At 36.2% G+C, this 12,512-nt stretch overlaps 1 protein-coding gene across 1 annotated transcript in view; it reads left to right on the top strand.

Moving 5' to 3' along the window:
- Positions 1-12,512, top strand: part of MIB1 (mindbomb E3 ubiquitin protein ligase 1) — a 131,578-nt gene that overhangs the window by 58,360 nt on the left and 60,706 nt on the right. Inside the window, exons 8-10 of the mRNA XM_026456026.1 lie at positions 1,181-1,325; positions 3,281-3,414; positions 7,354-7,461. Coding sequence (XP_026311811.1) covers positions 1,181-1,325; positions 3,281-3,414; positions 7,354-7,461 — 387 coding nt within the window. The remainder of the gene's footprint in view (positions 1-1,180; positions 1,326-3,280; positions 3,415-7,353; positions 7,462-12,512) is intronic.

The following is a 12,512-nucleotide window of genomic DNA, read 5'->3' as shown; positions in this document are numbered from 1 at the left end:
CTGTTTGGAGGTACACACTGAAATAATACTGGAGGGCAGCATGAGTAGGGAATAAAGGAAACAAGATTAGCCATGAGCTGATAATTGTTACAAATGGTTGATGGGTACATGAGGATTCAGTATGCTATTGTCCACTTTTGTATCTCTTGGAAGTTTTCCATAATAAAAAGTTGAGGAGAAAAAAACAAAAGAATGTAGCCTCATAGAGTTTGAGATGATAATGGAAAATTCCAAGTGAAAATGTCTAATAGGCAGTTAAAAAATTAGAATTACTATGTGTATGTGGGGGTGAGGGGTAATTTTGTGTTTTCAAAAAAAAAAAAGGTGATAGTTGTCAAAGTGGGTTGAATTTTCAATGAAGAAGAGTAAAAACCTATGGAATAAAATGTTGGGAAAATGCACAGGTTTAGGAATATGAGGAAGGGAAGGAACTGGCAGAAATCAGATGATTCCATAAAGGGTTTAAACATAGATGTAGCTTGAGCCCTTCTTGTCCAAATTAGTTTTTTGTTTTTAGAAATCTGATTTTCTTTTTTAGGCTTTATTGATGATAGATTTTAGACTACTGGAGTTCCAAGTTCTCAAAATGTACCTTATGGGTTTAAAAAGGAAGGATTGAATATCAAAATAAATTTTTATAAACTCATATGGATAGGATAGACTTCATCATGATTTGTCTCATATTCTTGTAGAAGTAGTTTTATTATTATTAAAAGATATTTTTTGGCTGGGCGCGGTGGCTCACGCCTGTAATTCCAGCACTTTGGGAGGCTGAGGCGGGCGGATCACAAAGTCAGGAGATCGAGACCACGGTGAAACCCCGTCTCTACTAAAAATACAAAAAATTAGCTGGGCGCGGTGGTGGGCGCCTGTAGTCCCAGCTACACAGGAGGCTGAGGCAGGAGAATGGCGTGAACCCGGGAGGCGGAGCTTGCAGTGAGCCGAGATCGCACCACTGCACTCCAGCCTAGGGGACAGAGCAAGACTCTGTCTCAAAAAAAAAAAAGATATTTTTTAACATTTGTACTTATTCAAATAACCCATTTCAGTATGGTTATCCTTTGAAAGTTTTTTCATTAGTAATAAGTAAAATTATTACTTTAAGCATATAAAAACTAGTGATTGATTTTATGGTATATACTTTAGACTTGGAAATATGAATCTATTTCTTTTCCCCAAGACTTTAGGTAAAGTTGGCCGAGTACAACAGATTTATTCAGACAGTGATTTAAAGGTGGAAGTTTGTGGAACATCTTGGACATACAATCCAGCAGCAGTTTCCAAGGTGGCATCTGCAGGATCAGCCATTAGCAATGCATCTGGTGGTATGTTTTATATTGTGTTTCTTTAAAAGTAATATGGTTTACATTAAAACCTTTGCTAATTCCCCAGTTCTCATATACAGATAATGTTGTACATGTGCTTAGCTTTGTCCCAGATTACACAGCCTTACTTGAATATTGATCACCTTTAAACTTTCACTAAAAATTACTATTTTTTTTTAGTGTGTTGAACAACCTTTATTCTGGCTGAAGTACTCCCTGGAGAAGTTCCATAAAATGTGTGCTTTTTCTTGGATATATTAGGGGATTTTCCACATCAAATTTGAGATTCCTAAAATTCAAGATTCTACTCTTTAGTCAGAATTTTTGTTTTCTGCCAAAGAACCATCACTTTCTTAGATTGCTTCATTTTTTCTGTATTTCCAACATTATTGCTAGCAGATGGCTTTCTTCTTGTATATTTTTACATATCAGTTATTTTTTCTCTTACCATTTAATCAGTTATTATACATGCTACCATGAGTAGAAAACTATGTTAAAATGTGAATTGCTGGATGCTTGAGTAGACTCATTCACATAGTCTTTCTTTCCTGTGCTCCAGCTTTGTATACACAGACGCAGTTCATTTTACAACATATTACAAGTTACTGTATGTACATGTTGTCATCTGGAAAAGGAGATAGAACTGTAACTATAAATAGTAAGAAACAAAAGGAAAACATAAAGTAACTTCCAATTTTGTTTTTGTTCTGCTTTCTGCTTCCTCTGCCTTTTTGTTTATTCTTTCCTGCTGTCGTTTGCTAGTATGCTTAACATTTAAATCTGGTGTTTATTTTTACCTTGAGGTTAAATGACATTATGGTAGGTTGACTACATACAAAGTAGAAGAGTAAAGGACAGTTAATAGCCTAGTCTCAAATTATGTGGACTTGGCCCACTTTGTCATTTGTCCCTTGCCCTATTTTGTGATTTCTCTGCTTCATAATAAGTACCCCAAGAATTCAGGAGTAGAGCTTTGTAGCTTCTGTATTGATTGATACTGTTTAGAAAAAAATACTTTATGAAAGGGTTTAGGTATATTCATCCCTGGTTCATCGTTGTTTTTGTCAAAACCAATCAGTTGGCACTTATTGCAAGTTATTAGCACTTAAATGTCCGATTTCAACCTAAAGAAAATTGGTTTGTCCCTAAAATATGTCCGCAGATATTACAGAGATTGTTGCTTTTGCTTTTCTTTTTCTTTTTTTTTGAGACGGAGTCTCGCTATGTCACCCGGGCTGGAGTGCAGTGGCGCGATCTCCGCTCACTGCAAGCTCCACCACCTCCCGGATTTATGCCATTCTCTTGCCTCAGCCTCTCGAGAAGCTGGGACTACAGGTGCCTGCCATCACGCCTGGCTAATTTTTTTTTTTTTTTTTTTTGTATTTTTAGTAGAGACGGGGTTTCACAGTGTTCGCCAGGATGGTCTCGATCTCCTGACCTCGTGATCCGCCCGCCTTGGCCTCCCAAAGTGCTGGGATTACAGGCGTGAGCCCCCACGCTCAGCCAGATCGTTGCTTTTGATCATAATCATTGATTGAATTATTTTAAAGTCTGTAGTATTGAGCTCTGAGATTCACTGTAGTGTCCTTGAAACCTGAAAGGATGTTTGTATCATTGTGGTACTCCCATAGTAGTGTGTTTCTTCATAAACTTTTTACGATGACTTTTAAATCTTGATTTATTAGTATATAATGCACTACTTTTTCTAAAATTATAATTTGATATACATAAATTGGAGAAAACTTGGAATACTTAAGGGCTTGCATTTAATGCAGCTTTTTATAGTAGGGATTATAACTTGCATGGGTAGTTATCTGTAGCATAGTAGAAAAATAACATTAGTGATGGAAATAATAAAATAGGAAAAGATTATAGAAATATTGGGTAATATTTGTTTCTTGGTAGTTAAGGTTTGAGATCCTCCTATATTAGCAGCTTTCTTTGATGTTTTACAGAAAGACTCTCACAACTCCTGAAGAAATTATTTGAAACCCAAGAATCTGGTGACCTCAATGAAGAATTAGTTAAGGCTGCTGCCAATGGAGATGTTGCTAAAGTGGAAGATTTGCTTAAAAGACCAGATGTGGATGTGAGCATTTTAAAAATTATTTTGAAGCATACAAAAAGTAAAATAGTATAATGAACCTTATCCTTAACAATTACTAAGATTTTGCCAGATGTGCTTCATTTATTTCTTCTTTCTTGTTTTTGTGAAGTATTTTAAAGCAGACATCAGACATTCCTCAGTGTGCATTTCTAAAAAAAAATAGATATTTTTGTATTTAACATTATGACCCTTTTTATGATTGACACAACTTAAATTTTGGTTTTTAAAGACTAGTATCCTTTTGGGAAATTCAGCGATTTTTTTTTTCTCATGTAAACATCATTTTATGACATTGTCTATGTATGTTTTAGTTAATTTTATAAGCAATTTTATTTTTATTTTTAATTTTTGTGAGTACATAGCAGGTGTGTATATAAGCAATTTTCAATCCCTCTTTTCAAAATATTTAATGTAACTCCTCTCTCTATCTCAGTGATAGTTGACTGTTTCACAATTTATAAGGCAGATGAATTAAAGGCCATATATTTTATAACTATTCCTAGGTTATGTTGTATTTTTGCCATTCATACAAGCCATCTTTTAAGTGGGCAGTTTTGATTCTAGTCATTGTGCTTTGGCTTTGGCATTGACACCTTGCTGGCACCAGTATTATGTTCGGTGCCAGCCAAGAGGTTGTAGTTGGAGTGACAATTTGAATCATTCTCACTGTACTGTAAGGGCTTTTGTTACCATACCTTTCTTTGCATGTTTGTTTGTTTTTAAGTATGCTAGACAGTTTGAAGATCAGATCTATAATTGTAAAGTATTAGTGTCTTATTTCTCCTGTAAGCTCGACATGTTAGCTTTGTTATAAAGATCAGTTGTAGCAATATAGCACAGCAATTTGTTGATTGGTTGTGAGCTGTGTAAAAATAATTTGCCTTAAATGTTGAAGTATCAAGTATTTTTTGTGTTTGAAAGATGGATTTCCTTTGTATTCCAGTCAAGCAAATTTAGATTTTACTATAATTTTTTTCATTTATTTAACTAATTTATTTTAAAATTATATTTTAAGAACGTTACAGTACTAAAAATTTAAAGAAAAATACAGTTCTATAAGGTTTGTTATGAAAAATAGCATCTCCTCTTTCTCACCCCTATTTTCCTGTTCTTCAGAGGCAACTATTCTTACCTGGCTAATAGCCTTCATATTTACCTCTACATTTTCCAGTAACATACCAATATACCTCTGTTATAATGTCTTAATTTTCTTTCTTCCCTTCCTTTCCCTTTTCCTTTCTTAGATCTTTTGATACCTCACTGTGGAAGGTGAGGATTTAGCTTTATTTCACCACTTCCATCCCATCCCCACCAGACACACACATACTGTTTCCAGCTTCATCATGTAGTTATATTATAGTGTAATTTTGTTTTGGATTAAAATTAGTTGTGCATGTTATGTAAATGACATTCATAGCCATGCTGTGGAGTATATTAGATTGTTTTCCTACCTTTTTGTTTTTAATTGGAGTTCATAATTGTCATTTTTAAAAAATTGAAGTATAATTTTCATACAGTGAAGTACGTGGATCAGCCAGTTTTGACAAATGCACACCACCCACATAGTCCACACCTCTATTAAGGTGTAGAATATTTCCTTCATTCTTAAAAGTTACTTGTGGCCTTTTGCAGTCCCTCTGCTTACACATGATTTTTATATTTTTTCATTTGTTAGTAATCTGTATTCTTATACTTAATTTCTTCCTAAATTCCTCTTTAATCGTAACATACCTCAATTGCTCGAGACATTTAGGTACAGCAGATGAAATGTATTCATTTTCATCTTCTGGGAGACATTTCTCTTATGCCTTCTGATATTCTCCATCTGAACAGGGTTTCCTCTGCACCGGATGCCCACTTGGAGTGTCTTCTCACCCATCATCCTGAGGGTTCCCTTCTCTTCTCTCTTATTTTGAATTTCTTGTTTTCTGTATCCCCTGTCTTTTTGTTTCTACATTTTCTCTCTTTTTGGTGAGGTAAGGCTTTTATTAGCTTCTGAGAAAGGATGCATGGGAAATAGACCTTTAATATCTGAATTTTTTAAAAACTCCACAATTAAGTTTTAGATTGGAATAGAGTTCTAGGTTAGAAGTCATTTTCTTGTAGAATAATTCCAGAATTACTATTGAGAAGATACAAGCCATTCTGATTCCTGAACTTACATGTACGCTGTTTTTTCTCTCAAGCATGATGATATTTTGTTTTGGTCAGCATTAAGAACTTGCACAATGATGCACCTTGATGTGGATCTGTTTTCATCCATTGCTTTAGGTGTTTGACTTTTTAAAACTGGAAATCATGTCTTTCATATCTGCAAATTTTCTTTAGTTATTTTATTGGTTATTCTTGGACTATTCCTCGGATTTTCTTTTTCTTTTTTTTCTCCTGTTTTTTTCTTCCCCCGCGTCCTTTCTGAGAGGTTCCTTAACTTAATTTTCTCACCCTTTTTCCAAGGTTTTTATTCCATCAGTTTTAAATTTCAAGCTTTTCTTGGTTGCCCTTTTCACATTCCTTTTTTTAGTATCATGTTGGTGTTTAAAGAGGATACAATGTCATTTCTTTCCTTACTGAGCGTAAATGATAGGTCTTTATAAGAAAACAAGTTCTTGTATCTGCGTAAGTTTTTTGTCTCTTCTGAGTTACTGTTTTCACATCAGAGCCATTCCTTAGATGTCTGGTAATCCTTGGTTGTTCGTTCATCTATAAGAGGGGACAAATCTCCAATCCTTGGTTGTCCATTCATATCTCAATAGGACATTACAAAGCTGATTGATAGCTCTCCTCACCTGGACTTGTTGACTAACTTTGCATTATGGTGATTGGGTGTGTAGAGTTTTGGGGGATCTCTAAATACCACCCTATAGAAATCTATTCTCTACAGTTGTTCAGGTTTTCCTGTCTGGGGATGAGATGCAGGCAGCTAGTGTTCTGTCCTTGAGTTTGAGGAGTGGGCTTGGAGTGTGACCATTGCACGTCAGACTTACACCTGAGGCCGCCCTTGTTACCTATGATGTGCTTATGTTTGTAGGCTTTGAGTTTGTCTGGGATTCCCTGTGCTCTTTACACTGTGGCTTCCTGTTCTCTCTAAAGTGAGATAACGCTTTTCCATCTGTTTTCCCTCTTTCACAATTGTGTTACTTTGTCTTGTTTTCTGATGTTCTCCCTTTATCTTTATGGATTTTTACTAAAATAAAATTATTTTAATGTCATTTTAGTGCGGTTTCAGGAAAGATAGTATATAAACATGTGGCCAGGCTACCATCTTTAACCATCTTTAATGGTTTTGTGGATGGGAGTAAAAGGGGTAGAATTAAAGAATTGCACTTGGCCTTGGGTATGTCCATGGATTAGTTATACATATACATGACACCTGGAGTGAAGGAAAGATTGGAAATTACTGCTTTATAATAGTTGTATATACCTACCTTGCTAACTTGTTTATGTATCCTTATTTATTATCCTTGCAGTTTGCCTGCAAGTTGATGTTTGGTATTTTTGTTGAATTGAATTTATTTATCCCTAGCAGCTAATATCTTTTCTAAAAGTTTTCTTTTCACTTCAGTGCATTTTTTCATTGAACCATGGACTCAGAGATTAATCTAAAAAGAAGTACATATACAAAACTAACTTAACTTACTTCCTTTCTTTCCTCCCTTCTTTTTTCCCTTCTTTCAACTTTGCAGATTGCCTAACAGTTATTTCGTAACTCTTTGGACAGTGGAACTTTTGTTTTTTAAAACAATACTTGCTTCCCTTCTCTGAATTAAGAAGTCTGTAGTTATTTGAACTATGATGTATGGAACACCAACCTAAATTATTCTCATGCAATCATACAGTATACTAGATTTAAACCTACACTGTATGTATATATTGCCTGTTTCTGATCATTCATTCATTCATTCTTTTTTTAAAAAAATTTAGGTAAATGGGCAATGTGCTGGCCACACAGCTATGCAGGCTGCTAGTCAGAATGGACATGTTGACATTTTGAAGTTACTTTTGAAGCAAAACGTGGATGTTGAAGCAGAGGTAAGTAAACTTGAAAAATATTTTAAGTAAACATTTATTTCCTAGAAATAATACTTGTATATCATGAGATGGATTGTTTTTATTTTTGAAATTTAATATCCACCTAAGACTTTTCTGATTGAAAATAAAAATCTGACAGACTTGAAACATTTCTTGTCTTTCTGTGATCCTTTATATTTTAGCCATAGTCCTAGGTAAAGATAGGAGTTGAGTTTCATGCTACTGTGATGTAACCATCATGTTTTACGGAGCTAGAAGTGGGCTCGTCCAAGTGTCAGGAATCATAGTAGGAAATTGAAGGATGAGGAATGTAAGTCCACTGGGTCAGAATCTTTCCTGATCTCTATGACACTTGGAAACATTTTTTGTTGTTGTTTTGTTGTAACTGAATTAGCATTTTTAAAGTTTTATTGTTTCTTGACCTTAATGTGAATATTTGAAGAGTTTATAATGCATGTTTATCACCGTATGTGTGTATATAAGCTTCATTTAATTTAGAATATATTCTTATAAAAGAGAAACACTTCTTAATATCATTGGAGCCTGGGTTGGGGATCTCTCTGTATCTCTAGTGTGAAGGATGGCTTGCTTTGTCTTACTTAGCTACTCATTACTAAAAATGTATTTGAATCATACTTATTTTAGTATAGTGCAAGATTATTTAGAATAAATCAAATTGTAGCAAATTTAAATTAGGCAGAAAATTGCAGTTTTGTCTAAAAAACACTCTCATCTGTGAGAGCTTAATGAGGACTTGAATTGCTGAGGGCTAAATTGGTGGATCAGCCTGATTTTACTAATTAAAAAATTTAAAAAGACACATATTGGAAAAGAGAAGCCTTTTCTAGTCTTATGTTACTTTTTCTTTTTTCTGTAATTGTATGTATTTTGAATTATTGGACATCTACTAAAGAGCCTGTGGTTTTTAAGGTTAAACAGGTCATCTGTAATGTTGGAATTTTCTGTTGCCTAGAAATAACTTGAAATTAATTTATTTTTTAAGCAGAGTCTCACGCTGTTGCCCAGGCTGGAGTGCATTGGCCTGTTCTCAGCTCACTGCAACTTCTGCCTCCTGGGTTCAAGTGATGCTCGTGCCTCAGCCTCTCCAGTAGCTGGGATTACAGGCACCTGCTACCACACCTGGGTAATTTTTGTATTTTTAGTAGAGACAGGGTTTTGCCATGTTGGCCAGGGTGGTATTGAGCTCCTGACCTCAAGTGATGTGGCTGCCTCAGCCTCCCAAAGTGCTGAGATTACAGGTGTGAGCCACCACGCCTAAGAACTTGAATTTTAAATTAGCAGATGAGATATCTATGAACTTATACAATAGTTTTATTACTATGATGTCTTTATGAATGAGATTACATAATTTGATTTTACTTTTGCACTAGTAATTTTTAAGTTACATCTTTCTTGGTTGTGAATTTAGGAACCTAGTGTGTGTTATAAAGTTTTTTTTGGTAATGAAAGTTAATTTTAGTATTTTGTATATAGAAGGTAATTACTTTACTTTCTTATTATTTTAGTTTTATTTGGTGGAATGGTGTGAAATTTCTTGAGCTGAATATCTGATTTTTAATTTAGTGAATCCAGAAACCCCAGTAGCAACAACTACTCAAAAACCAAAGTCCTTCTGATTACAGCTAATAAGGCAAGAAGCTGAAAAACTACATTTCTTTTTGCCTAAGTTTCTTTTTAAAGTATGCTTTCTGATTCAGAATTTAATCACCAACCTGGCAGCATGGGATTATTCATATATTTGTGTTTCTAGAGATTTTTGTTCACATGAGAGGTTTGCAGAATGGGTTTGCAGCTTTGGAATTAGGAATGAAATTTACATTGTTTTTCGAGAGTAGATTTTCTTTCCTTTTTTTTTTTTTTGAGACAGAGTCTCCATCTGTTGCCCAGGCTGGAGTGCAGTGCCATGTTCTTGGCTCACTGCAATCTCTGCCTCCCGGGTTCAGGCAGTTCTTGTGCCTCCACCATCCGAGTAGCTGAGATTACAGGAGTGCACCATTGCACCACTCTAATTTTTGTATTTTTAGTAGAGTTGGGGTTTTGTCATGTTGGCCAGGCCATTCTCAAACTCCTGACCTTGAATGATTTGCCCACCTCAGCCTCCCAAATGCTGGGATTACTGGCATGAGCCCCATGCCCGGCCAGATGTTTTTTGTTTTTTGTTTTTTTGTTTTTTGATACAGGGTCTTGCTCTGTTGCCCTGACTGGAGTGCAGTGGTATGATCATGGTTCACTGCAACCTTGACTTTCCAGGCTCAAACAATTCTCCCACTTCAGCCTACCAAGCAGTTAGGACTACAGGTGTGTGCCATCATGCTTGGCTAATTTTTAAAAGTTTTTTGTAAAGACAAGGTCTCACTGTGTTGCCCGGTTTGGTGTCAAACTCCTAGACTCAAGTGATCTTCCTGCCTTGGCCTCCCAAAGTGTTGGAATTACAAGTGTGAGCCATTGCACCCAGCCTCTTTTTTTCTTAACTGTACTCAAATATAAAACAAACAGTTAATAATATAAACATGGAACGATGGGGGTTGAAGTGAGTCTCGGTAGCCTAGATATTTATAAATAATGGGTTTTTTTGTTTGTTTGTTTTTTTGAGATGGAGTCTTGCTCTGTCGCCCAGGCAGGAGTGCAGTAGCGCCGTCTCAGCTCACTACAAGCTCTGCCTCCCGGGTTCATGCCATTCTCCTGCCTCAGCCTCCGGAGTAGCTGGGACAACAGGTGCATGCCGCCATGCCCGGCTAATTTTTTGTATTTTTGGTAAAAAGGGGGTTTCACCGTGTTAGTCAGGATGGTGGTCTCCATCTCCTTACCTAGTGATCCACCCGTCTCGGCCTCCCAAAGTGCTGGGATTATAGGCATGAGCCACCGCGCCCGACCAAATAATGTATTTTTAAGTTTGCAAACTGACTGCTAACTAGAACAGTAAGATAGATATATGGGACTTTTACCGTATTCCTCATTTGGATTTCCATTTTGTGCATTGTTTATTTTAAAATTCATTATAAGAAAATGTAATTTGTAAAAGTGTGAAAAGGGATATTAGTAACACAGTTTCCCAATTGGTAAAGGAAAAACTATATTGAAAAATTGAGTTAAAATATAAATATCGGCCGAGTGCAGTGGTTCACATATGTAATCCAAGCACTTTGGGAGGCTGAGGTGGGTGAATTACTTGATTCCAGGAGTTCAAGACCAGCCTGGGTAACATGGCAAAACCCTGTCTCTATTAAAAATATAAAAAATTAGCCACCTGTGCTGGCGCACTGCTATAGTCTCTTCTACTTGGAAGGCTGAGGTGGGAGAATCGGTTGAGCCCAGGAAGCCCAGGCTGTGGTGAGCTGAAACCACACCACTGCACTCCAGCCTGGGTGGCAGGAGTGAGACCCTGTCTCAATCAAGACTTCAGCCCAAGACTGAAACAAAAGTTTATCAAAGTTTCATTTTTCTAGAATATAAGAATTAACACTGACTGTTAAACAACTGTATAGTTTGTTTAATACATTGGTTCTTAGCTGGGGGCATTTAGGTTCCACAAGGGACATTTGGAAATGTCCAGTGGCATTTTTAATTCTTATAAGTGGGTGGGTGGAGGAGGTACAGCTGACATCCAGAGGATAGAAGCTAAGGATGCTACTGAATGTCCTACAGTGCTCAGGACAGCTCTCACAACAATGATCTGGCTTTAAATGTCAGTAGTGCTAAAGTGGAGAAAAGAGTTAATTTTGCAAATACACTTAGATTTGTCATACATAATTTGCCAGATTGTTTATAAAGTGATTTGTTTTTTATTAACTTTTTTTATCATTGGAAACATTAAACATATACAAAGGTAGAGATAATAGTATAATAAATCTTATGTACCCATCGCCTTGCTTCAATTAATACTCATGGCCAGTTTTATCTATACACTTTTTCTCCCATTCCCTCTACTGAATTATTTTGAAGCAGATCTAGACAGATACCATATTATTTCATCAGTAGATATTTCATATGTATTCTAAAACGTAAGGGCTCTTTTAAAAAGTTTCTCACCTTTATCACACCTAAAAATGTTAAAAATCTTTATTACACCTAAAAATGGTAATAATTGATTTTTATTCTAATTTTATTAAATCTAATTTTAATTAAAAGCTTTGGAGTTAGCAGAAGAATGAAGGAAATAATATGTTTTTTTTTATTTTATTAAAAGCTTTGGAGTTAGCAGAAGAATGAAGGAAATAATATGTTTTGTTCTTCAGTTATCTCATTTGGTAACCTTTCATTTTTTCCATCTGCATTAGGAAGTAGGCTCAAGAGAGGTATACATCATGGTCTGCAAACTACAACTCACAGGCCAAATCCAGCCCTTCATCTGTATTGTAAAGTATTGTTGAAACACAGCACAGCCGTTCATTTATTTACCGTCTGTGGCTCCTTTAGTGTGACAGTAAAGTAGCTGTGTAGTTTCAATAAGAGACTATATGGCCTGTAGAAAGTAAAATATTTACTTTCTGGCCCTTCACAGAAAAGTTGCTGACCCGTAGCATAGATGACTATTGCGGAGTTTTTGGTTGATTTAAGCTGTTATCAAACAATTATTTGGTACATAGCATACCTTTGGAACATGTGATAAGATTGTATTTTGTTTCCTCTTTCTTTTTCTTAGGGAAACTTCAAAGAGCTGTTTTGGAAAGTTGATTGTCTCCATATATTGACCTACTGAATTCAGTAGGATTACATTCTGTTTCTTCCTTAATGTATAGGTAAAGGTGGCCGGGCGCGGTGGCTCAAGCCTGTAATCCCAGCACTTTGGGAGGCCGAGACGGGCGGATCACGAGGTCAGGAGATTGAGACCATCCTGGCTAACATGGTGAAAACCCGTCTCTACTAAAAAAATACAAAAAACTAGCCGGGCGAGGTGGTGAACGCCTGTAGTCCCAGCTACTCGGGAGGCTGAGGCAGGAGAATGGAGTAAACCTGAGAGGCGGAGCTTGCAGTGAGCTGAGATCCGGCCACTGCACTCCAGCCCGGGCGACAGAGCGAGAGTCTGTCTC

This window comes from Piliocolobus tephrosceles, chromosome 18 (assembly GCF_002776525.5).
Source record: "Piliocolobus tephrosceles isolate RC106 chromosome 18, ASM277652v3, whole genome shotgun sequence".
Taxonomy (NCBI): domain Eukaryota; kingdom Metazoa; phylum Chordata; class Mammalia; order Primates; family Cercopithecidae; genus Piliocolobus; species Piliocolobus tephrosceles.
Note: the sequence above shows the minus strand (reverse complement) of the source record. Positions and strands in the feature narration are given on the sequence as shown.